Below are 27488 nucleotides of genomic sequence, written 5' to 3' on the forward strand. Positions count from 1 at the left end.
TTTTCCTCAACCATTTTAAATATTATGGTGTTCTAAGCAACCTGCCCTGCTTAGAGATTACTGAGCCCACTCTAGCACAGAGTTCAAACAACCAAAGTTCACAATGTAACTTTAACATATTAAATCTGGTGTATTCAGGAGGCCCAGGGCAGAGGACTGTGAATTAGAGACCAGTCTGAACCTGAGACCTTGTCTGAAAATAGAGACAAACAGATAGGAAGAGGGGAGGGAAGGAGGGAGGGAAGGAGGGAGGGAGGGAGGGAGAGAGGGAGGGAGAGAGGGAAGGAAAGAAGGCAGGACATATTTATTTCTTAAGCTATATAGTATAACGCTCTACTGAGGATTTTTATTGGATTAATAAAAATTATGAAGAATTTGGAGCTGATTCCAAATAAGCCGAGGCTGTGTGTAAATTGCAGACAAATACCCTGCTGTTTTGGGGGGAAACACCTGAGCATGCATCGGTCCATCCCTACAAGTTATGGAGGAATGGCTACTCCATGCTCTTTAGAGGCAAAATGGATGGATAGACCTAGCCCTCACCTCAGACATGGTTCCTGTGTCTTGGTTCCTCTCCTCACTCTCAGGAATGAGAAAAGTACACCGAAACACCATAGTCTGGTACACTGGATCTGATCATCCCAATTTTCAGAGGACAATAAAGGTCAATGTAATGAATGGAGGTCATATACTGAGTAACTGGTAAAACCGGATTTTACAGCCAGGACTCAGGGCTGGGCAATGAAGCTCTGGGGTAAATTCCTTTCTCTGCCTAGGGTGTGAAGCCCTAGGGTTTGATCTCAAACACTGTGACGAAATACATAAATAAATAGTAAGTAAAAACAAAGAACTATTTTGCACTGCCTCAGAATCTGAGACATTTGCCTATTTGGATAAGAATGGAGATGTCTTGGTCCCACTCAGTGTGATTCAAGGCTTCTTGCAATTAAACACCAGGACCTAGGATAGGCTACTGTAAGGACCTTTGCATTGTCCCCACTCCCCCCCCCCCAATGTGAGTTTTAGACAATTCCTAAAATCCAGAAGCCTCATTTTGTTCTCTTGGGTTATTGAAATAATACCAGTATCTATCAAAGAGGAAAACTGTGCTGAGATAAAATAACAGGTTAGTGGTCATGTATGTATTAGTGTAGTATGTATTAGATGTTAGCTGCAATTAGCATTGTTACCATCTTTTAATCTCTATTTATATAATGACTCAGAGTGAAAGAAAAATCCATGAAACCTAAAAGACACAGTGACATAGTTTCCAATTCTACGTTTCCATTAACCCCACCACTGACTTTAAACAACCCAACCTCAGTTTACTCATCAGCAAAATGGGAACTTAAAGAAATTCCTGAATGGAATTTCAGTAGACATGAAATGAACCCTCCGTGGTAAGGCACTCTGCAGATAGGAAGGGCTTTACAAACTACAGCAGTGGGTGGCTTTATTAAAACGTAATGAGCCCAAGGTTGGAAAGACTCTAAATGCTCAGAATTAATAAATAATAAAAGGAGATAATGACTTTGTCTTGCTTCTCAAATAAATCACCTTCAAATTGAGACCTGGAAGCTGAGGGTGGTGGCTCAGGTCTTTAATCACAGCAGCAGTGAGACAGAGGCAGGATGGTCTCTGAGCTTCAGGCCAGCCAGGACTACATAGTGACAGAGTGACAGAGTGAGATGCTGTGTGAGAAGAGAGGTGATACAGATGTGGAGGTGGGGACTGAGTTTAGCTTAATCATAGACTCCATGTATAGTCCAATAGAGGTCTCAACATATTTCCCCACATGAGCTACATGAAGCATCATTAAACCATTAAAAACCTGTGCATGGCTATCTCTCACTATTATGCATTCAATCTTGTTCTTCTGTTACCTCCCTAAACTCAAAATTCTCATAAGTTCATTATAGGAGATCATTAGATAACGGTGCAGTCACAGGGTTTACAACATCAAATCCACTCTCGCGTTTCTTTTCCACTAAGAGGGCGGGGAGGGGGGATCTAAAAAGTAAAAGAGAACACATTTGCCGAAATATTAAATGATGATTTCCAAGAAGCCTTCATATTCATTAAAATGCTGTCAAACTTCGCAGTCTGACCAGATGTCCGTTTGTGTGTGAACTTTAAAAATATATTCATTATTGAGCTATAATTTAACATAAGCCAAGGAAGAAGCACCAAGGGTGGGGTGGGGGGGGGGTTGTTTCGTGAGTGTGATTATTAAGGAGTTGGGGCTTAAAGGTATACGTCTATTTTAAAAAGAAATTTTCTGATTGCAGATAACTTCTCAATTTGATTTAGTGTCGAACGGTAGTGATGGGGTTGATAAGTGAGTATTCATCGGTAATTCATCTTGGGCTTGTGGAAAGTTACAGCCAAGCAGTGCTTTCCCAACAGTGACAAGCCCTATTAATCTTCCTCAGACACATTTCAATAGGTGTCCCCATCTGTGGCCGACATCTAAACGTTCTGGCATCGCTGGCGACTCGAAGACACCTTCATTTCAAGTTACACTAGTGAAAATGTGATACTAGATTGTACTCTCTTTTTTAACCTAATTCTCTCTCTCTCTCTATTCAATTAGCCTTTCTTGCCTGAATTTCCTGCTCATGGGTAACATCATTTCTCAGGAGAAGTCTCCAAGATTTTGTTTTTCTCAGGGATACACAGTCTCCCCCACAAGGACAAGGTTACCAATCAACAACTTTTTTTTTTTTTTTACAAATTAAAATTGCATAGATTCAGTTCTGACAGCCATTGATTGGACTCTGATTGTGTCTGTCCTTAGACAGTGGAAGCTATACAAATAAAGAGCGGCCGTGCATTGAGAGGGTGAGAGAAAGGAGAAGGCTATACAATCTATTTGTATTCAGATTTCAAATTCAATTTATTATTCTGAACTATGATGCTAAATTTCATGTGGGGGGGGGGGAGTCTGAAATAAGGAGAGACCATTAGGAACAGTCATGTTTTCCCAAGATGGTCAGTCCTCAGATCGGAATCCCTCTCCTATCTTTCTGAGTCTGCTGAAAGAGCACCCTTCAAACTGGGAAATAAAAATAAACACTTTGGGGTACACCGTTTTACTTAAATCACTTTTACTTTCAGCAGCATTCTGTAACTACCTGTGAGTTTAGTGTGTGTGTGTGTGTGTGTGTGTGTGTGTGAAGAGTGGAGAGGATGCTTGATTTTGGATGGTACCTAAGTGTTTTCTAGAACCATGCACTACTTCATAATAGATTTGATCTCACCGAGAAAGTGAATTTGAATAGCTTTTTTTTTCTTGTGTCCTTTAGAAATCCTTTCATAATGAAAAGTCTGTATATTCCCATTTTTGGAAAGCCAAGATTCATCTGCATAATGGGAGAATTTTTGTCTCAGCAGCATTGAATGTGGTCGTGTGAAGTAGGGAGCTGTCTGTGTACATGAACAAACATGCATGGCTGCCTGTATTACTCTAGTGTATGCATGTGCAAACTATGAATTCTCAAAAGTGTCCCCCCTCCCTCAAACAAACTATTTTTTACAATGAGCATTTAAGGTTGTTAGAGATCTCAATAACCTCATCGTAGGTGGTTAGCTTAAATGTGTCGTACTAATAACTTGTCCAAGAGAAATTAAATCCTTATATGTCAAAAGCACTCTGCAGTGGATTATCTACAAGACAAGTGCTTATTGAATAAATGTTGGGACCAATTTCATTTTAATGTGAGTGACTGTATGTTTCAGAGATAAAAGGACTCAAACCTCTAACCGTTGCAACAGTACACACACACAACTTGTCTATTTCTATTACTGTCTCTCAACTTAAAATATGGAATATCTCTCTCTCTCTCTCTCTCTCTCTCTCTCTCTCTCTCTCTCTCTCTCTCTCTCTCTCTCTCTCTCGTTGTGGTTCTGAAGAGCAAGGGGAGAGATAGAAAACGGCTGGCATTCAGCCTAAAGAGAAATCATTGAAACAAATTAATCCTATGCCGTTTAAATTGACATGGTAATCCATCATCAGAGAAGGCAAACTCTGAAAGCAATCTCGAATCTGCCCTGCTCTTTCCCTGACCCTGGAGGCACAAAGACAGATGGGGGGGGTGGGGGGAGACATAGTCATAAAAGTTAGAAATGCCTGGAAAAAAATAAAATTGGTTCTATCAGCTCTCACTGCCCTGCCTCTTCAAACCCCCTTTGGAAACTTTCAACAGTTACTTTCTCAAGTTTGCAGCTAAGTGGGGTCCCTGTTTCCTCCTCCAGGCTGGCCATTGCCTGGTGTCTTTGAAAAGTTCAGAAACTGAGAGTCCTGGAAGTTATCCAGCTGTTACACAGAAGCCCTTCCCAAGTATTGGGGACCACTTTTGGAGTTAGATGAGGAATAGGCTTTGTTTTGTTTGTTGTTGTTGGGTCCTAAGTGATAAAGAATGGAAGAGAATCTTTCCTTCGGTGGTTCTTCCGTTATTATTTCACATTTTGCATTTGATGAACAAGACAGTATAGTCATTTCTTAAAAGAAGACCTTTCTGACATCACTGAAAAAAGTGAGGCACACCAACCTGCCTTGCCAATTGTTACTTTTTTTTTTTAAATTTTGGAGATATGGTTTTCAAAGTTTCCTTCATCAGAAAGGCCTACAATGGCATGTTGTTACAATTTGATTTCCAAGGCAGAAATTGCATAATGCAGAACTGTACCATATTGGTAAGTAGATGAGACAAAACAAAACCTTATTAAGCATTCGATTGTGGGGAAGAATTGTGGGAGGGGGTTATCAGGAGGGGCACAGTGAGGGGGATGTGAAATGAATAAGTAAAAATATTAATTACATTTTAAAAAATTATTCAGTTGTAAAAACAGTGTGCCTGTATTTCCAAGAAACTGAATTCTAAGGGTTCCTGTCTGTCTGTCTGTTTGTTTGTTTGTTTTGGTAGGGTTTCTTTTTAGCTACCATATGTAGTATTACTTTGTTTATTTTGTTTGAAGGAAAGAGGCTTTAAACTGCTCATTACTGACTAGACATACAAGTCTGAATTAAAATATTACTTAATATTTTATTTCATTATTTAATATAATTTATATAAACAATATAGTTTATATGATTATACCCATAAATATATTATTAACTTAATTATTAATAAGATAAAGTATTAATTAAAGTAAATAATATAATTTATATAATTATTTAATATAGATGATACTTACTAATGTTTTTACTTCTATAAGCAAGATCATTGGAAACATTTTTAATTTCAAACATTTACTTCGTTAACAAATAAGACAGTAACTGAAGACAAATGGCCATCTAGTTTATTATCAGAAGCAATAGGGCAGAAGTACATAAACCCAAGCCATGTCTGAGATATGCCCTCTTTTAATGTATCTAAGATAGAGTTGCTTCAGTCTTATTAGGAAAACTTTTTTGTGTTGCTGAAACCTCAAAGCAAACATCATATCTCTTGTCTATAATTAGAAACTTTATTTGCTGCTCTTTAAAGGGGCTCGATAATTCTGATCTTTAAAGCACATAAAAGACATTTGCAGATTAATAGGGATAGTCCCCAGCTTTCCTATCATACACTCATCCACACTACATCAGTGTCGATTTTAAGACTCGTTTAGAAAGAAGCAGGGGCTGGAGAGATGGCTCAGTTGTTAAGAACACTTGCCTCCTTTGCAGAGGATCAGAGTTTGATTCCCAGCACCCAAGTGGGGTTGTTCACAACTTCCTATAACTCTGGGTACTGGGTCCCCTTTTATAGCCTCTACAGGCAGTAACACACATGTGCACAAAATTATGTATAAATATAAATATGCAGATGAGGGCATCCTTTTTGTCCAAACCCTGGGCATGATCACTAGCTCGTCAGTAACTGAAGAACACTGGGCTGTACATTCTTTGAAAGACAAGACAGCTCTCATTTCACTTCAACTTATATAAGAAATATAGATTTTTGCAAGATAATACATGATTTTGAAGGTCATTAAGTTAACCAAAATCACCTGAGGGGGAAAAAAATCAATGGGTAAATAAGCTAAGTCTTTATCATCAGAGAAGACTATCAAAAACAAACAAACAAACAACTTTAAAAATCCCCCATGCTGAAATTTCAGGGCATTACATTATTTTGAGTGTTTGGAAATGTAACCACCAACAAGAAACTATGCAACAGAATACTGCAGCATCCCTGAGACTAAATAAGTTAACATATAATAGGCAAAGATATAGGCTGCCTTGATTTTTTAACTTCTTGTCTTTGATATTTGACATATGAGGTGATATGGTCCTGTCAAGAAATACCCTGTGTGACATCTGTCACTAAAATCAATATTTCTTTCCTTTAATGGTTTCAGTTTTACTTTGAATGTTTAAAGGACAGTATCTAAAGGACAGTATCTCAGTCAATTTATCATAGTCATGTATTTAGGAATCTCTTAAATAAAATTAACCAATGTATAATAAATTTCAATAGATGGGTAGGGAAATTACTGTTCCCTACCTTATACTCCAAATAAAGAGGCTAATGCAATTTGTTTTCAAACACTACAGTTTGCAAGCCCTCAAGATAATACTTCCCATAACCAAGAACTTAAATGTGATTTTTTTAAAAAATCCCTTTTACATTCTGTACAGGATTTATTTATTTTTAACATGTACCTACTCATTTTCAAGGAAGTGGCCTTTGAAGAGGACAAATGAAGCTGATAATGTAAGTACCTGGATGTTCTCTAGATTAATAGATAATATTCCTCTGCTATGGCAGCTTACCAATTTCTGGCTATCAACTTATTCTCGTTATATCTGTGTATTGAAAGTAGGGTGGGTAAACGTCCTAAAAAACAAACAAATAAACAAACAACAGTGAATCCATACATTCCATTTCTCCTTCTAAAGTTGACTTTGCGTGTGTAGTTAAAGGAATTTAAATCAAATGAATCCTCGTTTGTTGTGCTGCTGGTATTTGCCTGAAGTTCACTCATGCAGCTAATTAACAATATTAATTTTTCTGAATATTTTTCTTTCTAACACCTTCATATAGCACTTGATACTATCAGTTAGGTGTTTTGTTTTGTTTTTTACATAGTAAAAATTAACTCTTGTTTTAAAGATATCATTACAGGCTCTTGAGAATGAAAACATACAGCGTCCAACCATTCTTCTTGACTTTGTCCAGGTCTAAATAAGAACCGCTGCTCACATGATCTCAGATGACTTTGGAACTCTCTCAGCAGGAGTTAACTTGCAATGTAATGTTAATATTAAATTCATAAATAGTTCATACCAGGCTTGATAAAATGCGGAGTGCCATTGTTGATAGTCCAGTATTTAAGATTTAAGTCATTAATGAGCTGGAAAGTACACATACACACACACAGCACACACACACAATATGTGTTCATGCACACGTTACATAGCCTTGAATTTTACAATAAATATATCAGGGAAAAGATGTTCACTGTTTGCTTAAATACCCTGCCAAAGCTTCCAACTGGAAATCTGAAGCTTGCACTTTGAAGTGTCTGTGATTTTGCAAGCCATAATAGCATTACCCTGGCTGAGTTGCTTCTGCTTGTCTTCCAGCACTGCTGAATCCAGAAAGCTCATTCAGAAGTCTTTTTGCACTGCCTTCTGCCAGCCTCCAGGACCGTACACATGAGTGACAGCCTCTATCTAGTGTTTGAGTGTATGAACCTTTAATCCATCAAGATGCTTCTAAAATTGAGAGGGTACCTCCACCACGTGCTCGCACCTTCCTGTACAAACCCCCTCATCTTGGGACCCATGGAAATGCCACCACACTGGAAGCCAGCTGAATATATTTTTCTAATCTCATCCAGACTTTATGGCTATAATTTGGCTGCTGACACAATTTTAAATTAGCTTTTGCTTCAATGAAACAAGGTAAACCATATCTTAGGATTTGTTTGGTTTTTTTTTCTTAATCTCTCACACAATAATCATATATACATATATATGTTATTATAATAATATACAAATTGTAAAATATTGTTAGAGCGATTTGGGTGATCAGTTAAACAGGGGAGGGGGAATTTACCCCATCCTATTTTCTTATTCCCCTAAGTCCAACTTCCTGGAGTTTGCCTTGACAGATGAAACTGTTGTCTTTGAATAGAAACCCCTGCTTGCAGGGCATTGCAGTGAAGATAGGGTGGGACATAAGAGACGGGCAAAGTGCTCTAAAACCCTTAAAGCTAAAAAGTGCATTTGTTCTCATTTCCTTTCTCTCTTTCCCTCCCTGGCTCTACCATCTTCTCTTTTTCTTCTTCCTCCTCCTCCTCCTCCTCTTCGTCTTCTTCTTCTCCTTCTTTTTCTATATCCCTCCTTTCACCCCTTCTTAAATCTTTGGACAGTTTAGCATAGTTAACCTTCATTCTGTAGCCAAGACCAAGAAGGATTAATGGAGACTAAACTGACACTCCTCCAGGTCAGCGGTGCTGCTAGCTTCCAACGCAGGAATGAGAGGATTACTAAGGAGGGAGCAGGAGGCTCACACCTGGACACACCATTCTAATCCACCGGGATTCATATTGAAAAAAAAAAAAAAACCCTTCTAGAAAACGGTTAATTCGGTCTTCAGCTATGTTTCCTGTTGCACCGAAGGACACACAGGGTAGCATGAATTTAATGGCCCAAGCTGCTAAGAAAATTGAGCAATGGGAAGGTACACCTTTGATACACAGATGCACATAAAAAACGTGTAAACACATACACACAGTAGGCAGCTTTCTTTTGAAAGACTGCTCCCCCTTTGAAGGTCAGAAGCAGGAAAAGGGCAAAGACTTGTTCTTTTTTCTCATCTTGTGCCCTAACCCTCCACCTCCAAGAAATTAGAGCCTACTAGGTTGTTTACAGCTCTTTCGAAGCTCTAAGGTTTGTTCACAGTAGCTGGACTCCCGCTTTAGAGTGAAAGCCATTCTGGAACCAGAACGTTGCTGCTTGGCTTTGTGGAGGTTTTTTACTAACTTCCAGTAAATTTTACCTAACGCCCCGTGAACTTCACTTTAGTTCCCAGTATCTAATCTTTGGGTCCTAGACAGGTCCCCACTGGCTGGGGTGGGACCTGATCCTGCTAAAGCTGATTCCCTTTAGCTGAGAAGAAAAACCCGCAGCCCCCGACTTCCTTTGGTGCCCCTGCCTTAATCCATGGCCTTAGACTTCGTTCCACCTGCCTGAGAGCCGCGAACCTAGAATCCACTGTTCTGCAGATTCCACAGGGGGGTGGGTTGTCTCGCCACCCGGTGGCCGCCCTGGACACTGGGCAGATAGCAGGGAAAGTCAAGCCATTGATGGAGCTGGGCTACTGGGTCCTCTTTAGAGATGCTAAATAAGACGAGAGATGGAGGTTGATTGAGAAGAAAGTTGTAAAAGCCTGGAGTGGCACCTAAACGGAGTCTCCAAAATGGCAAGGGAAGAAAGCAATCCATCGGGGCCACACCTTGGCTACCTAGGCTGCCTGGCCAGACTACATGTCCTTGTCTTGCTTCGCGTAAGCCATCAACTCCGGTGGCCACCTAGTCATCCCACTCGGGTGTACAGCGGACGTGCTCCCAAGCCTTCGGCCCGCGGGGGCCGCCTCAGCCCTATTTGCAAAGCCAGGCGGCAGAGTCCTATCTCTGGCTGCGCTGCCACCTTTTCCGTCGAGGGCAGAGGGACCGAGGCCTGCGCTTGAGCTCCCTGGCGATGGTCGGGCAGTCCCCCTTGGAGCTGGCTTCCTTCCTCTCGGCCCCGCCAAATCCCGGCTAGTCAGGTCCCCCTTCGTCACCCCGGGGGCTTCTAATCACTCCGTATCGATTTCCCTAACTCTTTTCATCCCGTTGAAGACACATCTTAAAACACTCCAGCCCGGAGTGTGCTCTGGGCTTTATCCACACTAATAAAATGATTTACCCTGCTCTCTGCGCTCTCCTCACAGAGGAAAATCGTTCGAGCTCTGGCTATTTGTGTGTGATCAGTAAATATTTAGTGCGGTGACATCCTCAGCTAGGCTTCGGATCGATGCAGAGCCCACCGGGAGGTGAGCTCTCTGCGGGCGGGGCCCCTTCGGGTCCGCCGAGGGGACTTCCAGTGTCCTGGCCACCGGCCGCAGATTTACAGCCCGGGCAGGAGTTCCAGGGAGAGGAGAAGTGAGGGGGGCAAAGCGCGTCAGGAAAATTGCCTTTTCAACCTTTTTACTTTTGACATTCAGTCACTTGCCCACATTGCCACTGTCTCCTCCACACCTCCCCCATTCCTTCCCTAGGGCGCGCGGGACACCTCAGAGCCCTTTCCGGAGCTCGTGAGACGCGCTAGCTACCCTGTGGCCCAGGACCACCTATCAGAGTCCTGCGTAGCCACGCAGGGAGGCCCCATCCCCTGCTTTGAGGGTCGTCCCCTTCGGGGCACGAAGCTCCTCGCCCGCCCACGCCTCCTAAGGCCTAAAAGAGGTGGAGAAGCTCAGAGCTGCTGCAGCAGCTAGAGATCTGTTCCCCACCACCACCCTTTCTGCGACCCCTCCTGCTCTTTCTGCTCCTCCAGCATCTTGTTCCTGCTGCCAGTCAGACCGCGCAGGTCGTCGGGTGGGAACTTTACTTTCTTCTCCACCAGACTCCCCTTTCCTTAGAAGCAAAAAGGCGCTTAGCTGTGAAGTGTTGAGAGGGGGCCTACTCTCGGTAGCTAGAGGGCTGAGGTCCAGGTAGCTACGGCGGCGGCAGCGCTTACCCAGGGCGTGCTCACACAACTTCAAGATTACATAGCCCCACCTTGACCGGGGCGGGAGGGGGGACCCCAGGAAGTGAGCTCGATGCAGAGTAGGACACTGCACGACTTCACCTTATCCTAGGATTTTCGCCACCTGGGACTGCTAAATTACCAGAGTTGGTTGTCGCCACTGAGGACTATCCAGTCATTCCTGGGGGGTGGGGGTTAGGGGGGCTTCTCTGCTCTTAAGCTTGGGGGTTCGGGTCTACAAGTCTTCAACTGCTACCACCCACCCACCTGTTGTCATCTGACCTGTTTTCCCCTCACCTGAGGCCTGGGCCTTTGCATTCCCCTGGGGCCCAGAGAAGAAGATGCAACTGGGCTGTGTCTATGCACCCCTCCCCATATCTTAATGCCCTCGCTCTTGTCATAACCATGGCTTTCTAAAACGCCTTATCTGCAGAGTCTATCTTTATACTAATGCATACTTAATTGCTCTGTCTTGACTGTCCATATAAAACAATTTAATTAGGGGGGGGTTGGCTGGATGATTTTTTTTTTCTTTTGCTTTGGCTTTGGAGAGCAAAAAGAAGAAAATCTGCCCGACGCTTATTGTATTTAGCACCAATACAGGCAGAAAATGTAGCACAAGTTTTTGGTTGAAAGAGCACCTCTGTGTCCATTGAAGGGCGTTGATCCGAAAAGGCAGAAAGGACAAGTAAAATCGATTGGAAGCGACCCTCTCTGTCCTTTTCACACCATTCAGAAACTCCATTCCTTCTAAGACAAAGACCAGAGCCTTGGGAATTCACAGGGAGAAGGAGGACTCCAGTCTCACAAGCCTTGAACACTTGTTTTTAAATCTTCAATATTTCACTTTAAACCTGCACTTGGTGATGGACTCCTGCATGCCAGCTTTCAACCCCCACCCCGGCCCCACCCTGGAGGAGCCATGGAGTTTCGCCACCCCTCACCCTAACCCCATGGCCCTGCCCGATTTGGCCTTTTCGGTCAGGCAGGCCTGCCTTTTAGGGTTAGTGCATCTCTCACCTTTGACCCTCAAGATTGGAATGGCTACCAGTGTTCTAAATTTGACCAAAGTTGGAAGAAAATGACCACAAAATAATTACTCCAAAGCCCAGCTCTGGTTCAGCGTCTGAGCCACCTTACCGGTACAGCAGCCACCTCCATCCCTATCGCTACCCCCCACCTTCTCTGGCAATAACTGACCTAGTCACCTCTGAAGGAGGGAGCTGGGTGGCGATGAGTTGCCAGGTCTAATTGGTCTTTCATTAGGTTATCCCAGGCGCCCAGGCTGGGGAAGGTGGTCATCGATCAGACCTGGCATGAAAAGAAAAGGAGGCGGGAGAGGAGAGGAGAGGGCCAGAGAAGGGGAGGAGAGAGGCCCGGACTTAGATCACCTTCACCTGCCCAGAGCCCGGCCTCCCTGTTGGAGATCCCTCGACCTTCAACTAGGATGAAGGGGGCGGGGCAGAAGGGAGGGGGCATTACTGAATTACACACGTGGCCTCCTTCTAAGAGACAGAGTGCACCTCCTCTTCGGAGGAGTCCCACCAGCTATCCACTCTTTGTAACTGATGAGACAAACCGCAAGGAAAAACTTCTGTCGCCCATATTTATGGTATTAATGAATAGTTAAAAAAAGATTTACACTTCTTATGATCAATATTCTGAGTTCTTTCCCTCAAAGTATATAATTACAGTGTCTTCAGGGCTTCATCATTGTTTGAGGTGGCAAAACCATTTGTAATTTTCATTAGCCAGTAAACATGTAATTAACATTCAGCACTGTGTTTAACTTAATTCCTGTTTAAGACAGGGACAAGAAGCAGTGAAGAGTGTTCGTTCCATTTGTCAAGTCTGACATACATCTTACCATAACAGTTTCCTAAAATAAAAGATTCATGTTTCCCCATTATTCTCCTCTTAAAACAAAACAAAACAACAACAACAACAAAAATCCATTAGTTTAAAACTGTACTAAACTGCAAGAGACAGCTCAGTCTCTTCTCGATTTTTGCCAGTTATTGTATCCCTGCTTCTTTTACTCGTTTGGGGGAATTGATAAAGGGAGGGGTGAATTAAGTATTCATTATTTGAAGGCATGAAATAGGGGGAACCCCTCCCCCCAAAAGAAATAGATTTCCTCTTCAGGAAAGTTCTAGAATGGACAGTAGAAAGGGGAGGGAGGCACTAATCCACAGGGGAGAGGAAGAAAAATCATTGGGGGGGGGGGCTTGAGTTAAAAGTAGAAAATGAGGTTTCCAACTGATTCCTAGGAAAAAATGTTGGCCTCCTGTTTCAAGTTCTATCTTTGATCCAGGGTGAGAGGACCGTGTCTGCCAGTCTTAGGCTGCAGTCCCCCCCCCCCACCTCTGTTTTTTCCCCCCAACTTGCTTTAGGATTAGCCTCCATCCCTCTCGACCCCAAATGGTGGAATTTGGCTGTGCCTCGGGGTTCTCCTGCTTTGCAATATTGCCTATAGTTGTTTTCGGTTTTCTGCTAATGCTGAGCCGAGTTGCTCCAGCCTCGGACTAAACTCATTAAGTTGGGAGATTTTTTTTTTTCAATTGGAAGGGTGTTTTTAAAGTCTCCTCTTTCCAGCCCCAAACAAGGTGTAACAACGCACTCTTCCTTCTAAGGCATCAGATGAGAGACAAGGATCACTCCAGACAGCTCCTACCTACGGTTTGGGGTTTTTTTTCTTAAAGGCGAGGCTTGCATTCCTCAGCAGCTATGTACAAAGCTCCCTGAAGCTGTCTCTCTCTCTCTAAAGTTAGTGTGCAGGCTTTTCCAACCGCTGAGAGCGCCTGGTACACAGGGAAGCAGTTCCTTGAGGTGGAAGATCTCTTCTTTCACCTTTCTTTTTCCCTGCAGACTAATGCCTACTTTTTTATCAGTTTGCACAATCGCTTAGATAAACACCGAGGAGGAGAGTCTCTTTAATTATCAAAGACACATCTTTTCAGGGGGCCAACAAAGCGTTTATTTCACCCGCCAAACTAAAGGAGAGTTATTCCAGTTTAGAAGGAAGATGCAAGCGGTTTGGGACCTTGAACAAGGCAAATATGGTTTTGGTATGTTTGCTTACTGTATTTTTTTTTTCTCTTTCTCTTCTTTCTCACTTTTCTCCTTGTGCTGTGTGGGGTTGGGGATGACTTGGGGCTTTTCAGAAAATCGCTTTGCTAACGTGTATGCAATGCCTCGGACTGTGGTTGAAGGGGTCTGGGGGAGGGTGGGGGCAGTCAATTCAGTGCGTTGCCATATTTTATTACATGTGTGTGGTAGCAGAGGTGGAAGGGGGGGAAATACAATTGCAAAGCTGCCAAAATATGATTAAACCGAAGCATAAAGACTGCGGTTGCCTCCCATCTCCTCGTCCTGTCTTCTCAAACTCATTTCCTTCCATAGAACTGACTGAAAACCAATCCTATATGCCTGGTTTTCCAAGCAGCAGATTGACTAGGTTTGCTAGCGAAGGGGCTGCTAGGCTGGCTTTGGGTATCAGAATTTCCTGTTCGATTTGCCTCTGCGCTTCATTTTGCAACCTTGTGCAGCTGACAAGCAGGCAAGCAAGCAGGCAGGCAGGCAGGGACCAAAGCCTTGCCTGGCGCCCTCGGCCGCGGTTCCGGAAGGAGAGCGCTCTGTTAAGCTAGGAGAATCGCAAGGAGAAGGGTACTCACCATCGGGCGGGGTGGTGAAGCTGCCGTGCGGATTTCAGGCAAACGTTTACCTTTTTGCTGTCTATTGCAACTGCGCCGGGCTGACTTTAGAAGCAATTCTGTGCTCTGTGCAAAATGTTCATGGAACGGATCCTCATTTAAAAAAAAAAAAAAAAAGCCAGCGAGAGAGACGACAGAGGCAGAAAGAAAAAAGAGAGGAGGGGTGAGGGGGACGCACATAAACCCAGTTTCAAAAAAAAAAAAAAAAAATCATCTCTTCACTAAAGACTCCGGAAACGTAGAGGCAGCGAGATCCCAGCGCAGTCCAACCAAGGCACAACCAAATAATTTTCAATCCTGAAGAATTATTCAGATTAAAATGTACGGAAGTTTCATTCTGCTATGCCTACGTGAGCCCCAAGTCGTTTCCCTTTAAGGGCTCCTTTTCTTTTAAAGTTGGATTTTAGGCAGCGAGGACTCTTACACTAGGGGGCAGACAGATACTGCACTTACTTCAATCTTAAGCAATTTTTTCCCTCCCAGCATATGCTCTGATTTAGCACTGTAAATTTTTCAGAGGACCTAACTCTGACAGCCCCTGGTGATTTTCAAAGTACCACAAGCCAGTGGTTAAAAATTGCATTGACTTGGAAGTTCAGAGGGACACAATGGAAGCCCCTTCTCTATTCACGGAGCTCCAGTGTGGTGGAAGAGAAAAACACACACGACTAGATTGAGGGAAAGGAGAAATTCAATGGATCCTGGATTCTACTGAGCTCAGAGTTAAACTCGGAATTGCTGGGGTCTGTATTCATATTGTGATTTAATCTGTAAAGAATTACAGACTAGCCAACCACTTTCTGCAAGGGAACCATATTCCTGGGAGTTGAGGATTATATATTTTTTCATATTAAGACAAATGTTTTCCCCTAACTTTGACCAGTCAAATAAAGCTTGCCACCATTCTCATTAAAATAGATTTACATTTGCAGTAAAGGGCTTGGCTGAGTTTTTAAAAATAATAACATATAGAGTTGTATCTTTTAATTTTAGGACTTTTAAATCTTAGAGTTAAGACAGCTGAGCATCTTTAAGAAGGGCATTTAAAAATATTTTTGCTCCTCCCCACCCCCAATTCGGCTGTCCTGTCTCATCATCCTCTCAGTAAAATTAATTACAATTCATGTGGTGATTTTTTTCCCTTCCCTTTCTAAACAGCATTTCTATAGCTAAATGAGTCCTAAAATACAAAGTGAAGCACCTCTAACTCGGTGGTAGTTATGTGGTTATGTGCCTAGCTGGCTGTAATTCTACAATTCATATATATATATATATATATATATATATATATATATATATATATATATATGAAGTCTATAATTTCTTTAGCTAGAAAAATGAGGAACACACACACGAAGCTTCTCCTCAAAAATCATCTCTTCGTGTGTGTGTGTGTGTGTGTGTGTGTGTGTGTGTGTAAAAAGTAATCTTGCCATGGAAATGGCTGCACTGGAGAGGCAAGATTAACATTTCTCCATAATCAATTATGCTCATCTATTAAGTCGAGATGGGGCTACCTATTAAATTTCCTGTGTCAGCCTCAGTCTCACTATATGCTGAGCTATCTCTAATCTGACATTTGCAGTATCAAATAATTCCTTAAACCAGAGAAGTTTTTTTTTAAAGACACACAGTTCTCTGAAATGACTTATTTTCTATCTTTCTTATTCTCTGTAGGAGAAAGTTATATGGTGTCTCTAATCAGCCAGAAGTGCTCAGCCTAGCTTTACTCTATGACCATCTTATTACACACCAGGTTGATGATAGGCTAGTACCTGCTATAGCTTGTTATTTCTTGAAACATTCAAATAATCCCAGCACCTGCCGCTGTAGTGCAATATGTGAGTTCTGTGGAGAAAGGGAAGGCTGAGAAAGTGAAGCTTAAATAGGATTTTTTTTTCCTTTGCCAAAGAAAAGTCAGCCTCTGCCTGCCCATATCTTTCTGCCCTCCTTGTCTCACACTCTGTCTGTATGTGTAAAAGGGACTGCCCCGAAAGGGTGGTTTTCTCATGTTAACTATATGGTCAGTTCATTTTACTAAAGTAAAATTTACACTGCCAAATTTCTGTGCTACCAAGGATGCTTCCTAAAGTTGTTGTTTTACTCTTTGTGGTGTTCCTCTTTTCCCTCTTGTAGCTCAGCAAATTTTATGTTTTTTTTTTTAAAAAAACATAATTTAATTGTTGGCAAACCTGTTTGACTTATGGATTTAGTTTTGTCTTGGTTCAAAGTATTCCCTATGAAAAACAAATTTTCATACAATTATGAAATTCTCACAATCAACTAGCTGGTCTAAATCAAACAGCAAGTTTAGTCAGTAGAATATAATGTGTCCTGGAGGTTGGTTCTATATACTTTATGGTTAAAACTGAGGCACACAATCAAAGACACATCAATATCATTGGTTTGAACGTCTTGAGATGAATGACATGGACAGTAGGGTTTGTTTTTCCTGCAGTGGCTGAGGTAGACTATGGCGTGTTTGAGGCTCTTATGAGTTATGCTGGTATTATTGCCATTTGGAGCAGGCTCGCTGGGTGGGTTTTAATGACTATATGGGTATTTAAAGAGAATTGGAACAATGAAGTCCATATTCAACTGTTCTATGACCTAGAAGCGTCGTCTTGGACGTCTTTGTCTGGGTACATTGACAAATGTGCATCTGATACATGTGCGTTTACATGTGTGTACAGAGGGTGTGCACAGGCGAGGCTGAGAGACTGCCTCCGCCTGTCCATCAGCGGACAGAAAGGTCTTTCTCCCTCTTTTCATGACCCGGTGTGTGACAGGTCACTGGCTGGCCAGTTAGCTAAAACCAATAAGAGAGGATAAAGTTGAGAGGAATTTATTTTAATTGCATCATAACAATGAGGTGAAGTCTACTGGTGTTTCTCAGCATCCGAGATGCTTCATTTGAGCATTTAAAATGTCAGGCCACAAATCTATAAAATATTAGCCCTCCAAAGAAAAAGGCAAATATCGAACGGTTTCTTTTCCTATAAACAAACAAACAAACAAACAAACAAAAAGGAGCTACCAAACCGAGCAAGTGATGGGAATTCATTAAGCAAAGGATTTGCCACCCTTCGGATCTAGCCAAATCTTTGGTTTGCAAGCCCAGATCCCGGCACCTTGCCACCTCCGCTGTGTACCCCTCTACAAAGAAGGGGAGAGCATTATTCAGTCTTTTGGCATAGTGGGTTCTACATAATGCGCCGGGAGTCCCGGGTGGACCGCGAGCGGCGCATTTAGAGGCATCGCCAAGTTGCGAGAGACTAAGTCTTTGGCTCCATCCTCAACCCCTTGCGGAGCCTTTAAGAGTCGTAGTGTGTGCGCCGCGCGCTAGTCTTGCCGCCAGGGCGGAAACCCCGGTGCCCGATGCGGGGCTGCCGGGGTCCGCGCTCCAGGGTCCACCCGGGCCCATCCCCCTCTCTGTGGCCAGGACCGCGCGGCCACCCGTCCCCGCCCCCCTCCGTCCCCGCGCGCCCCGTGCGGCTGTCGCGACGCCGCTCGCGCTAGGACCGGGCTGCTCCCGCTGCCGCCATGGCGGGGCCGCTGCGCTCCGGCCAATGACGACGAGGGGGCGGCGCGCGCGCGCCGGGCCAGGCCAACCCCGGCGGCTGCCTTATAAGGCGCGCCGTCGCCATGGCAACGTGCGCTAAGTTGCAGCAGTCGTGTCAAAGTTCACTATATAGAGAGCTCAGTGAGCTGATCGCGGAGAAGCCACTTCTGCCAGCCCCGGCGCCTATAAATCGCATTCCCTCCCGCGCCCCCCTTTTTAGCATATTTGATCACTTTGATTCTGCTCTTTTCTCTCCGCGGTGTGTGCGTGCGTGCGCGCGTGTGTGTTTTCTTCTCCTCCTCCTCCTCTGCCGGAGTTGCCTCCTTTCTCCGGGTGCCGCGCTGCTCTTCCCTCTTTCATTCTTTCTCTCCGTTTCTCCCCCCTCTGCGCACTAAGGATGCGCTTCTAGGTGCTGATCTGCCCTCCTTTCTCTCTTATCATCTCTCCCCCGCCGCCGGCGAGTTGACTCTTTCCCTATGTGTGTGAGGCGGCGGCGGCAGCAGCAGCAGCAGCAGCAGCAGCAGCAGCAGCAGCGGCTCCACCGGCGGCGGCAGCAGCGGCAGCAGCAGCGACTCCACCGGCGGCGGCGGCGCTAGACGCAGCGGCTCCGGGCCCGACCCGGAGGCTTCGGCGGCGGCGGCGGCAGCGGCCCGGGCGGCCCGCGGGGAGCAACGAGCGGCCTCCGAGAGCGGCGGCGGCGGCGGCGGCGGCGTCCGGAGCGAGCGCGGCGCGCGCCAGGCGCCCGGGGCAGGAGGCGGCGGCGGCCCAGCGCCAGAACGACGCCGCGCAGCGCCGGACGCGGACCACTTTCATGCTGATTCCCCCGGACCCGGGCAGAGCTCCGGCCACTCCGCGGGCCGCCGGCCTCCGCCCCGGCCTGCCTGGCTCCCAGGGCGCGCCCGCGCCCGGCGCCTCCGCTCTCCCAGTCCTCCTGATTTCGATGGCTTTCCTGAATGGCTGACTGTGGGCTGCCCTGGACTTGGCCCCCGGACAGTCGCCTCTCCTTCTCCTCTTCCTCCTCCTCCTCTTCCTCCTCCTCCTTCTCCTCCTCCAACTCCTCCGCTGCACACTAGATCTGAGAGCGAGAGAGTGAACCAGAGAGGGAGAGAGGGAGGGAGAGTGAGAGCGAGCGAGATCTTTAGAGAGATTTTTTTTTTTTTTGCCTCCTACTTCTGTCTTGAAGCCAGACAATCGACTTGCAGCTCTCCCTCCCCTCCCTCTCTCCACGTTCTGCTCCCACTCTCTTTCCCCTGTCCCCTTGCCCTCCCCTCTGGACGGAAAGCCCCCCGAAACCAACAAAGCTGAGCCGAGGGAAACAAACAAAACAAACACACCGGGCCAGACAAGCAATCGACAAAACTTTGCAAAAGCAAAAACAAAAAAACAAAAAAGGAAAAACTAACCAACCTCAAATCAACTAGCCCTGAGCCACCCGGGGCGCCCTCCCGCGCCCTCTCGCACCCTCGCACACACAAAAGGCGGCGCGCCGGAGCCCGAGACCCGGGAGCCGCCGCCACCCCGCCGCCGCCCGCAGCCAGGGGAGCAGAAGTCCGGACGCGGCCCCCATAGATATGGCAATGGTAGTCAGCACGTGGCGCGACCCCCAGGACGAGGTGCCCGGCTCTCAGGGCAGCCAGGCCTCGCAGGCGCCGCCCGTGCCGGGCCCGCCGCCTGGCGCCCCGCACACGCCACAGACGCCGGGCCAAGGGGGCCCGGCCAGCACGCCGGCCCAGACAGCGGCTGGCGGCCAGGGCGGCCCTGGCGGCCCGGGCAGCGACAAGCAGCAGCAGCAGCAGCACATCGAGTGCGTGGTGTGCGGGGACAAGTCGAGCGGCAAGCACTACGGCCAGTTCACGTGCGAGGGCTGCAAGAGCTTCTTCAAGCGCAGCGTGCGGAGGAACCTGAGCTACACGTGCCGCGCCAACCGGAACTGTCCCATCGACCAGCACCACCGCAACCAGTGCCAGTACTGCCGCCTCAAAAAGTGCCTCAAAGTGGGCATGAGACGGGAAGGTATCGGCCTCTCATTTCTTCCCCCTTCGCCCGCGGTCCCGGGGCTCTGGGTGCGTTTGGCTAGCCTGCTCTGGGTAAGGACTCAGAAGCCCCGAGCTCTCCTGGTTGCAGTCGGAGGGGATTTGGTACTTGGAGCCGGGGAGGGGGGTGGGGGGGTCTGCACTGCAACCCAGATCAGCCCCCACCCCCCTACAGTCCGCATGCTTTAGTAGACTTTCCTTCTCCACTCTTTCTCCCTCTCCCCCTCTCTCTCTTTCTCCTTCTCCGGACAGCTTTTCCTTTCTTTTGCATTGATTGAGAGTTCATTAGAGTTCACCTTTCTGCAAGGAATGGGTTGTTTGTTGTTGTTTTAAAGTCCCCCCCTCTCTCTTCCCTTTCTCTCTTTCCTTGTTTTTCCTGCGTGTTCAACATATGTCCCTCCTCCTTACCCCTCTCCCCAACCCCCACCTTTTCAAAAAAAAAAAAAAAACAACCTGAGATTGTACTTTTGTACAGGAGGTTCAAATTACAAATGGCAATTTTATGCACTTCGCCGTATTAACGCTGCCGCCTGGGCAGAGCTCATGTGACCCCCCTCCGTGGATTAACATTCTGCTTAAAAAAATACCTCTTGTTTTCTTTTCTCTCTCTCTTTTTTTTTTTTTCCTTTCACTTTTGAAACCCTGAGAGCACTGTAGGGAGTAGGAAAGTGTGGGCAAGGGGCCTTGGGCCGCTGCTTTCCCTCTGCGCCAGTTGGGTCTTTGTGATATAAAATTATCCCAGAGCCGGGAACAGTGCTCTACCAATGGCGCGCTCCGCGCCTGGGCGCGGGCTCCGGGTTGGAGCGAGCCAATGCCGGGGTTTCTTTGTGTTTCTGCGAGAGCGACTCTCCCGGTCCTGAGTCAGATAACAGCGGGTGCCTGAGCCTCGCTGGCTTTCTCCGGTCGTCACGGGCCTTGTCTGGGCTCCGCCAGCGCCCCACGTCTGCTCCCAGCCTCTCTCCGGCTTCCTCTCCTCTCTGACGGCCTCGCTCTCTTTCTCTCTCCGCCCTTTTCTCCCTTGTCTCTCCTCCTCCGAGCTGAGCTCACGGATCAGGCAAAGACGCCAGACCAAGACTCTGTCTCTCGCCGGGGTTTCCTTCCTGGGCTGGGGTTGAGGTTACAAGGTTTGGGGACAGTCGTTCGGAGGTGGCCACAGGCCATCTGGGGTAAACCTTAATGTCTTGTGCAAAAGCGTCTCACCCTCCCCCTACATTCCCGTCTCGTTCCTTCTCCAATCAATAAGAAATATCAGCTGTTTAGCAGTTTTAAAAAAGAAAGAAATGAAATGAAACGAAAGGTGCCCTAAGGATATGCTGCATCCCGCTTACAGCTCCAGGGACCCCATTCAAAGTGACCAATTCTGGGTCCTCGGCGGACCAAGCCTAGATGGGCCTCACAGGCAAGTGTTGATCTCTGGCGATCAGAGCTGGCCTGAGAGGTGATTTGTGAGGAGTGGTTACCAGGCCGGCAGGCAGCAGACTCTTGTGTCTGTAGTAGGCCTGCTGTTCTGGGGCCTGGGACAGGTTGGTGTCTTATAGAAGGATGCGGGACCAAGGCTGATCATTAACTGTGGAGTGTCTCCTTTCCTCCTGCAGCTGTACAGAGAGGCAGGATGCCTCCTACCCAGCCTACCCACGGGCAGTTTGCCTTGACCAACGGGGACCCCCTCAACTGCCACTCGTACCTGTCCGGATATATTTCCCTGCTCCTGCGCGCGGAGCCCTACCCCACGTCGCGCTTCGGCAGTCAGTGCATGCAGCCTAACAACATCATGGGCATCGAGAACATTTGCGAACTGGCCGCACGGATGCTCTTCAGCGCCGTTGAGTGGGCCCGGAACATCCCCTTCTTCCCTGACCTGCAGATCACGGACCAGGTGGCCCTCCTTCGCCTCACCTGGAGCGAGCTGTTCGTGTTGAATGCGGCCCAGTGCTCCATGCCCCTCCATGTCGCCCCGCTCCTTGCCGCTGCTGGCCTACACGCTTCACCCATGTCAGCCGACCGGGTGGTCGCTTTTATGGACCACATACGGATCTTCCAAGAGCAAGTGGAGAAGCTCAAGGCACTGCACGTCGACTCCGCTGAGTATAGCTGCCTCAAGGCCATAGTCCTGTTCACCTCAGGTAGGAAGGAGACCTGTTCTCAGGTACCCAAGAACTCCCAGGGCAGAGTTAGGGCCTTGGGGGAAAAATGGCCAGCCCAACTTCCCTCTTAAAAGACCAGTGGGAACATGATATAACTGCTGGCTTGTCATGGGATGCAGAAGAATTCCCCATGCATCCTTATGTATGGAGTCATACATACATACATACATACATACATACAGGGCCTTAGGGCCTCTCAGGCCCCTTCCTCTCATGCAATAGCCAACCTAGAATGGACTCTGTTGCTCCTGCCTAAGCTCAGGTCCTCTGGGCCAATTTGGCCCCCAGGGAATCTCTTCAAGTTCTGGGATTTTTTTTTTCTTGGCACCCTGGCTGGGACCTCAAGAAAATAGCCCTGGGCATATTGCAGCCCTGGCATCATCTCTGTAGGAGAAACTTTGTCCCTGCAGGGAGAAAGTTTGCCTTCGAACTCAGTAGGAGTTGGGGCTCCAGGCAGCTCCAACCTGAGAGCAGCAATTTTTAAAATCACAATCTCATTAAAAATAATGCAGACCGTCAGGAGGTGGGAGGTGCTGTCAGAATGGGACAAGAGAGGCTAAAGGACTACCGTAATTCCAGAATGTCTGCAGGGGGCTGAAGGCTGGCCTCTGGCTTCCCCTGTTCAGGCCAACACTTGAGGCAATTTTGAAGCAACCCAAAGTGTGTGCCCACTTGGGATGGGTCTGAAGGTATGAATGTTGCTGGAGATATAAAACCATCATTGACTGCATTAGGAAATCTAATTAGTTTGCATATAGTTTAACCTGTGTGAGTAACAGATCTGATATTCATTAACTCTTGAGGCCCAGTGATGTTTGAAAAGTGTCTGGTTTTCCATTTTGGGCCACACCTGAGCCTTTTGGCTGCCTCCAGTCTCAGTACAGCCACAACCCAGGTGGGTGGAAATGGCTCCCACCCTTCACAACTAAATTCTCAGCTGATTCTTTTGTCATGGATGAGAAGCAAAAGGGGCCCCTGACTAAGAATAACAAACATTTGGACATTGGCAAGGCCTGGAACCTAGTCACTCACTCCAGATCTTTAACCTTATAGTCAGAAAGCTGGAAGAGACTGTGAGTTTATGGAATAAACTGATAGGAGGACCAAGTGTCTTCTTTATTGTTTAAAGAAGTCTGGGAACTAAATCATTAGCTGAATGTCCTGCAGACTCATTCTCAACCTGCCGTCTTATATGAGAGTTAGTGTTTCACACACACACACACACACACACATACCAGGTCACCCCAAACTCTGCCTTCCAAAGTCCTCAGATAATCAGAGGGCATCACTCTGGCCAGACCAGAGCTATATGCAGAAGGTTGAATCTGGCTTATTCTTCTCATGAGCCTGTCCTATCTAGAGTGATTACTTGACACAAATGTGGTGGCAGGCTAGTCCTCTCCCTTTGCCACCTCCACCCACTTCACCTGATACCCGGCCCATGTTCTCAGATGATGAAGGTGGCTGTTAATTTCTTGATATCATTGTTAATTCTTCCCCTTTCCCCCTTGGTCTTTCAAGGGAAGACATAGCTGGCACTGACGAAACAGTTTAATTTATTATTGTTTGCAAGATGTGGAGGCCTGTGTGGAGAATGCAGATGGCCTCACAAAGAGATAAAGGTCCCTGTTATCTGATTCAGAGGGAGACAGTTCTATCCAGGAGGGAAGGAGCCTTAGACAAACAGATATTTCATTCCTGACCACAGTCACCTAGGCATTCTGTAGACACATGAAGTCCTGGACACCGTGGAGGAGGATACAAGTGTGTTCTGATGGTGGTGGTGACTGTTTTTGAATATCTGTTTTAATGATTCACAATATGCATGTCTTAACCCCAGTCTTGTCTGGGGAGCCCTGAAAGGTCAGGTCACAACCTGAACTGCCTTCACCAAGAAGCCTCTCATTTCAAAGGCACTTATTGTAATTTCACATATCAGGAAAAGAAAGAAAGAAAGGAAGAAAGAAAGAGAGAGAGGGGGGGGGGAGAGAGAGAGAGAGAGAGAGAGAGAGAGAGAGAGAGAGAGAGAGAAAGAAAGAAAGAAAGAAAGAAAGAAAGAAAGAAAGAAAGAAAGAAAGAAAAAGAAAAGTGTTTTCCTAAAGATAACAGGGAGGGGGATGCTTCTTGGAGAGACCTGGTCTTAAAAAAAATAATAAAGGGGGGTGGGAGAAAAGGGAGAGAGAAGAAAAGGAGGGGAAAGAAACAGCTCAAATGAACAGAGAGATCACAGTTTGCATGGCTGCCCTTCAATAGGCTAAACTGACAAGATCAGTTTTAAAGGGCCACTTAAATCAGTTTCAAAGACTGGAGAAAAATGAGTCGCCCTCTTTGGGGAGAATCTGAGGCAGGGTCTTGGACGCCATTACTGAAGGCTGGGCCAGGTTGTCACACTGCCTCCCCCCCCCCCAATCCCCATGCACACTGTATAATAAGCCAAATTCAGAGGATGGGGGGGGGGAGAAGTATTGATGGTTGTGTTCTGTTTGTCTGGGTACTCTGCACCAACACACTGTCTTAGGCCTCCCAATGACCCAGCCTGAGGACTGGAGCCATGAAAGCCTGCATCACCCAAGCGTGTTTTATTTTAAAGTAAACACTCCAGGACCATCTCAAGCTTTGTCACCTCCCTCCTCCCCCTTGAAGTTTTCAGTGTATAAGCATTTCCTCCAACTCTGGATGGGGCAGTTTGACAGAGCACTGTAGGCACACCTCAGGTGACCCATTTCAAACCTCTTAATCTGATGAATTCTCTTTCCCCCTCTTTTCCCACCTTTTATTTTTTTTTTAAACTTTCTTCCAGATGCCTGTGGTCTGTCTGATGTAGCCCATGTGGAAAGCTTGCAGGAAAAGTCCCAGTGTGCTTTGGAAGAGTACGTTAGGAGCCAGTACCCCAACCAGCCAACGCGGTTCGGAAAGCTCTTGCTTCGTCTCCCTTCCCTCCGCACGGTCTCCTCCTCAGTCATAGAGCAATTGTTTTTCGTCCGTTTGGTAGGTAAAACCCCCATCGAAACCCTCATCCGGGATATGTTACTGTCCGGCAGCAGTTTTAACTGGCCATATATGGCAATTCAATAAATAAATCAATCAAAATAAGGGGGAGTGAAACAGAGAAAGAAAAGGCAAAAGACTGGTTTTGTTTGCTTAATTTCCTTCTGTTAAGAAAGGATGTTACAAGTTTGCTAAAAAGAAGAGAGGGGAAGAATTTAATGGACTGTGAATTTCAAAAAGGAGAGAGAGAAAGAGAGAGACTGCCAAATGAACTTTTACAGAATGCATTAAAAAAAAAAAAGAAAGAAAGAAAACAACTCCCGTGTTGGGCAGAACAACCTGCTACTTATCATTTTTGTATAAAAAGGAAATTAGTCTTTTTTTCTTTTTGGTAAATTTTTGAAAAATATTGCTAAAAGTGCATTTAAGGAGATTGGGAGAAAATTAGCAGAATGGACAAAGTAAGTCATTTTTTTTCCAAATTATTAATTGTCCTGTGTCTATGTACCTCTAGTTGTTCTTTTTTTTTTTTTTAACTTTTCTGGTTCCAAACCAGTTTATTCTGTGGTTCAATAATAAGTTTTGATATAATCTTGGCTTCTTAAAAACTGTGTATCATTAAAATATATGTTCTGCAAGAATTAAAACTGAGTCCATGAAAATAGCATAGGAAGACATAAAACTTTAAAAGGCAACTCAGAGATGGTGGAAATGCACTTACAAGTGGTGGCCAAATTTTTTTTTTTAAAGGTAAAGTTGAGCACTCTAATTAGCAAGCTGGGGGAATCACATCAACACTTAGCTTCCCCACCCCCACCCCATACCACGACAAACCTAGCTTTTTAAAAAAATATTTTAAGAAAGAGAAGGAACTGTGGAATTTATTGGCAGCCAAGGAATGTGTCCAAGACACAAGCTGAGGTTTTGAATAAAAGTGAACTTTTGTAATTTGAATTGGGTCCCCCCCCTCTTAGTTCTTGAATTGTTATGAATCCTATATCTGTTTGTATATTTGCAAGCCCTTTGTATTATAATTGTTGATATTTCCCCTTTTTAAAAAATACCATTGAAATCAGCATGACAAAATAACACTGTTGGCACTTATAGGTAACGTGATTGATTCAGTATCTTAGAGTTTACAGTTTGTGTTTTTAAAAAACTGAAGGTTTTTTTTTTAAGTGCAACATTTCTGTATACTGTAAAAGTTATAATAACTGAACTGTTTGGTCGAGTCTTTGTGTGTTATATTCCAAGGAAATTGAAAGTATTCAGAAATTAAAATATTATTTGATATCTGAAATCTGCTTGGCTGTCCCCACTCACTGTCTTTCCACGGAGCTGAGCCCCTGTGAGTTCTCGCTGAGCCAGCGGGGGCCCCATTTGTTTACTCCCTCAATCAGTTTGTTCAAAGGTAGACTAGTGTATTTGCCTGTTTAATTTGGGTGTGTGTGTGGGGGGGAGCTGAAGTTAATGGTTTATCTATGGTTTAGGAAGTGCCACACTGATATAGTAAGCCACCCCCATTCACCTAATCCTCCTTTTAATTAAAAATGGATTTTCCAGGAAAAAAAAAGGCCCTTATATTTGTCACACTTAAGTGCCTGCTTAGGGAAGGTATTGTGAAAAGTATTAGAAATTTTGAGATCAGTATCTGTTTTATGATCAGAAAAAAAATGCTCTTTTGTACATTTCTGACAGTTATGCAGAGGACTGTTCAAGCAAGCTAATCACAGAACTGTAAATAGAGGGCAGTTGTTTGCAATGAGTTTTTCCTTAAGTAAGTGTGATTTTTCTTTTTTTTTTTTTTCCTTTTTAAAAAAAATATCCTGTGGTTCTCATCTAGTGTGGCTGTTGAGAGGATTTTGAATACAGTGATGTAGCTGCTAGCAATGAAGGGTCTGTTTTTCTTGTATATACATGATAACTTGCAGTTGCCCTGCCTTTCCCCTCCCCCTCCCTCTTCAGTCTGTTGAGAGCATGGCCACAGGTCAAGGGAATCTTTACCATTGGAGTTATGTACATAAAAAAAAAAAGAAAAACATGAACATTTGGACATTTCAGATTGTATAGAAACAATCTGCACTGCTCTGGGATCCTTTGGTCTTAGAAACCACTTTTTTGGGAGAGAGAAAGAGAGAGAGGAGAGAGAGAGAGAGAGAGAGAGAGAGAGAGAGAGAGAGAGAGAGAGAGAGAGAGAGAGAGAGAGAGAGAATAAAGAAAACTTTACAGGGTGTGCTGATTTGGGAAGTCAACTATTAGGTTCTGTCCCTTATTCTCTTTTCCTGGTTTGGGAAGAGCTCACTGCTGGGAACTTGCAATTTGTTCTTA

The 27488-nt window shown here is 45.4% G+C and overlaps 1 protein-coding gene and 1 long non-coding RNA gene across 9 annotated transcripts in view; one reads left to right on the forward strand and one right to left on the reverse strand.

The window, feature by feature from the left end:
- Positions 1–14806, reverse strand: part of LOC110297832 (uncharacterized) — a 41339-nt gene extending 26533 nt beyond the window's left edge. For all 6 annotated transcript variants that reach the window (XR_015047866.1, XR_015047865.1, XR_003837141.2 and 3 more), the window contains exon 1: positions 14395–14806. This is a non-coding gene — a long non-coding RNA (uncharacterized LOC110297832). The remainder of the gene's footprint in view (positions 1–14394) is intronic.
- On the forward strand, positions 13097–26391 carry Nr2f2 (nuclear receptor subfamily 2 group F member 2). Of its 3 annotated transcripts, none has more exons than XM_021166855.3 (3): positions 13097–13788; positions 21624–22151; positions 24973–26391. In XM_021166855.3, the coding sequence occupies exons 1-3, from the start codon at positions 13746–13748 to the stop codon at positions 25245–25247; spliced, it is 846 nt and encodes a 281-aa protein (XP_021022514.1). In that variant the 5' UTR covers positions 13097–13745; the 3' UTR covers positions 25248–26391. The 3 variants fall into 3 exon arrangements, with proteins under 3 accessions (XP_021022514.1, XP_021022513.1, XP_021022516.1); XM_021166854.3 differs by lacking the exon at positions 13097–13788 and adding an exon at positions 18884–20008; XM_021166857.3 differs by lacking the exon at positions 13097–13788 and adding an exon at positions 19998–20082.
- Positions 26392–27488: the final 1097 nt, after the last annotated feature.

The sequence above is a fragment of the Mus caroli genome, unplaced genomic scaffold (genome assembly GCF_978045245.1).
Source record: "Mus caroli unplaced genomic scaffold, Mus_caroli_1 scaffold_8, whole genome shotgun sequence".
Lineage (NCBI taxonomy): Eukaryota > Metazoa > Chordata > Mammalia > Rodentia > Muridae > Mus > Mus caroli.

Bases quoted from the DNA above. Each gene is read 5' to 3' on its own strand.
- Nr2f2 (XM_021166854.3), top strand. From the start codon at position 19,567: ATGGCAATGGTAGTCAGCACGTGGCGCGACCCCCAGGACGAGGTGCCC. The intron at 20,009-21,623 runs GTATCGGCCTCT...TTCCTCCTGCAG, and splicing joins AGTGGGCATGAGACGGGAAG to CTGTACAGAGAGGCAGGATG. The intron at 22,152-24,972 runs GTAGGAAGGAGA...ACTTTCTTCCAG, and splicing joins CATAGTCCTGTTCACCTCAG to ATGCCTGTGGTCTGTCTGAT.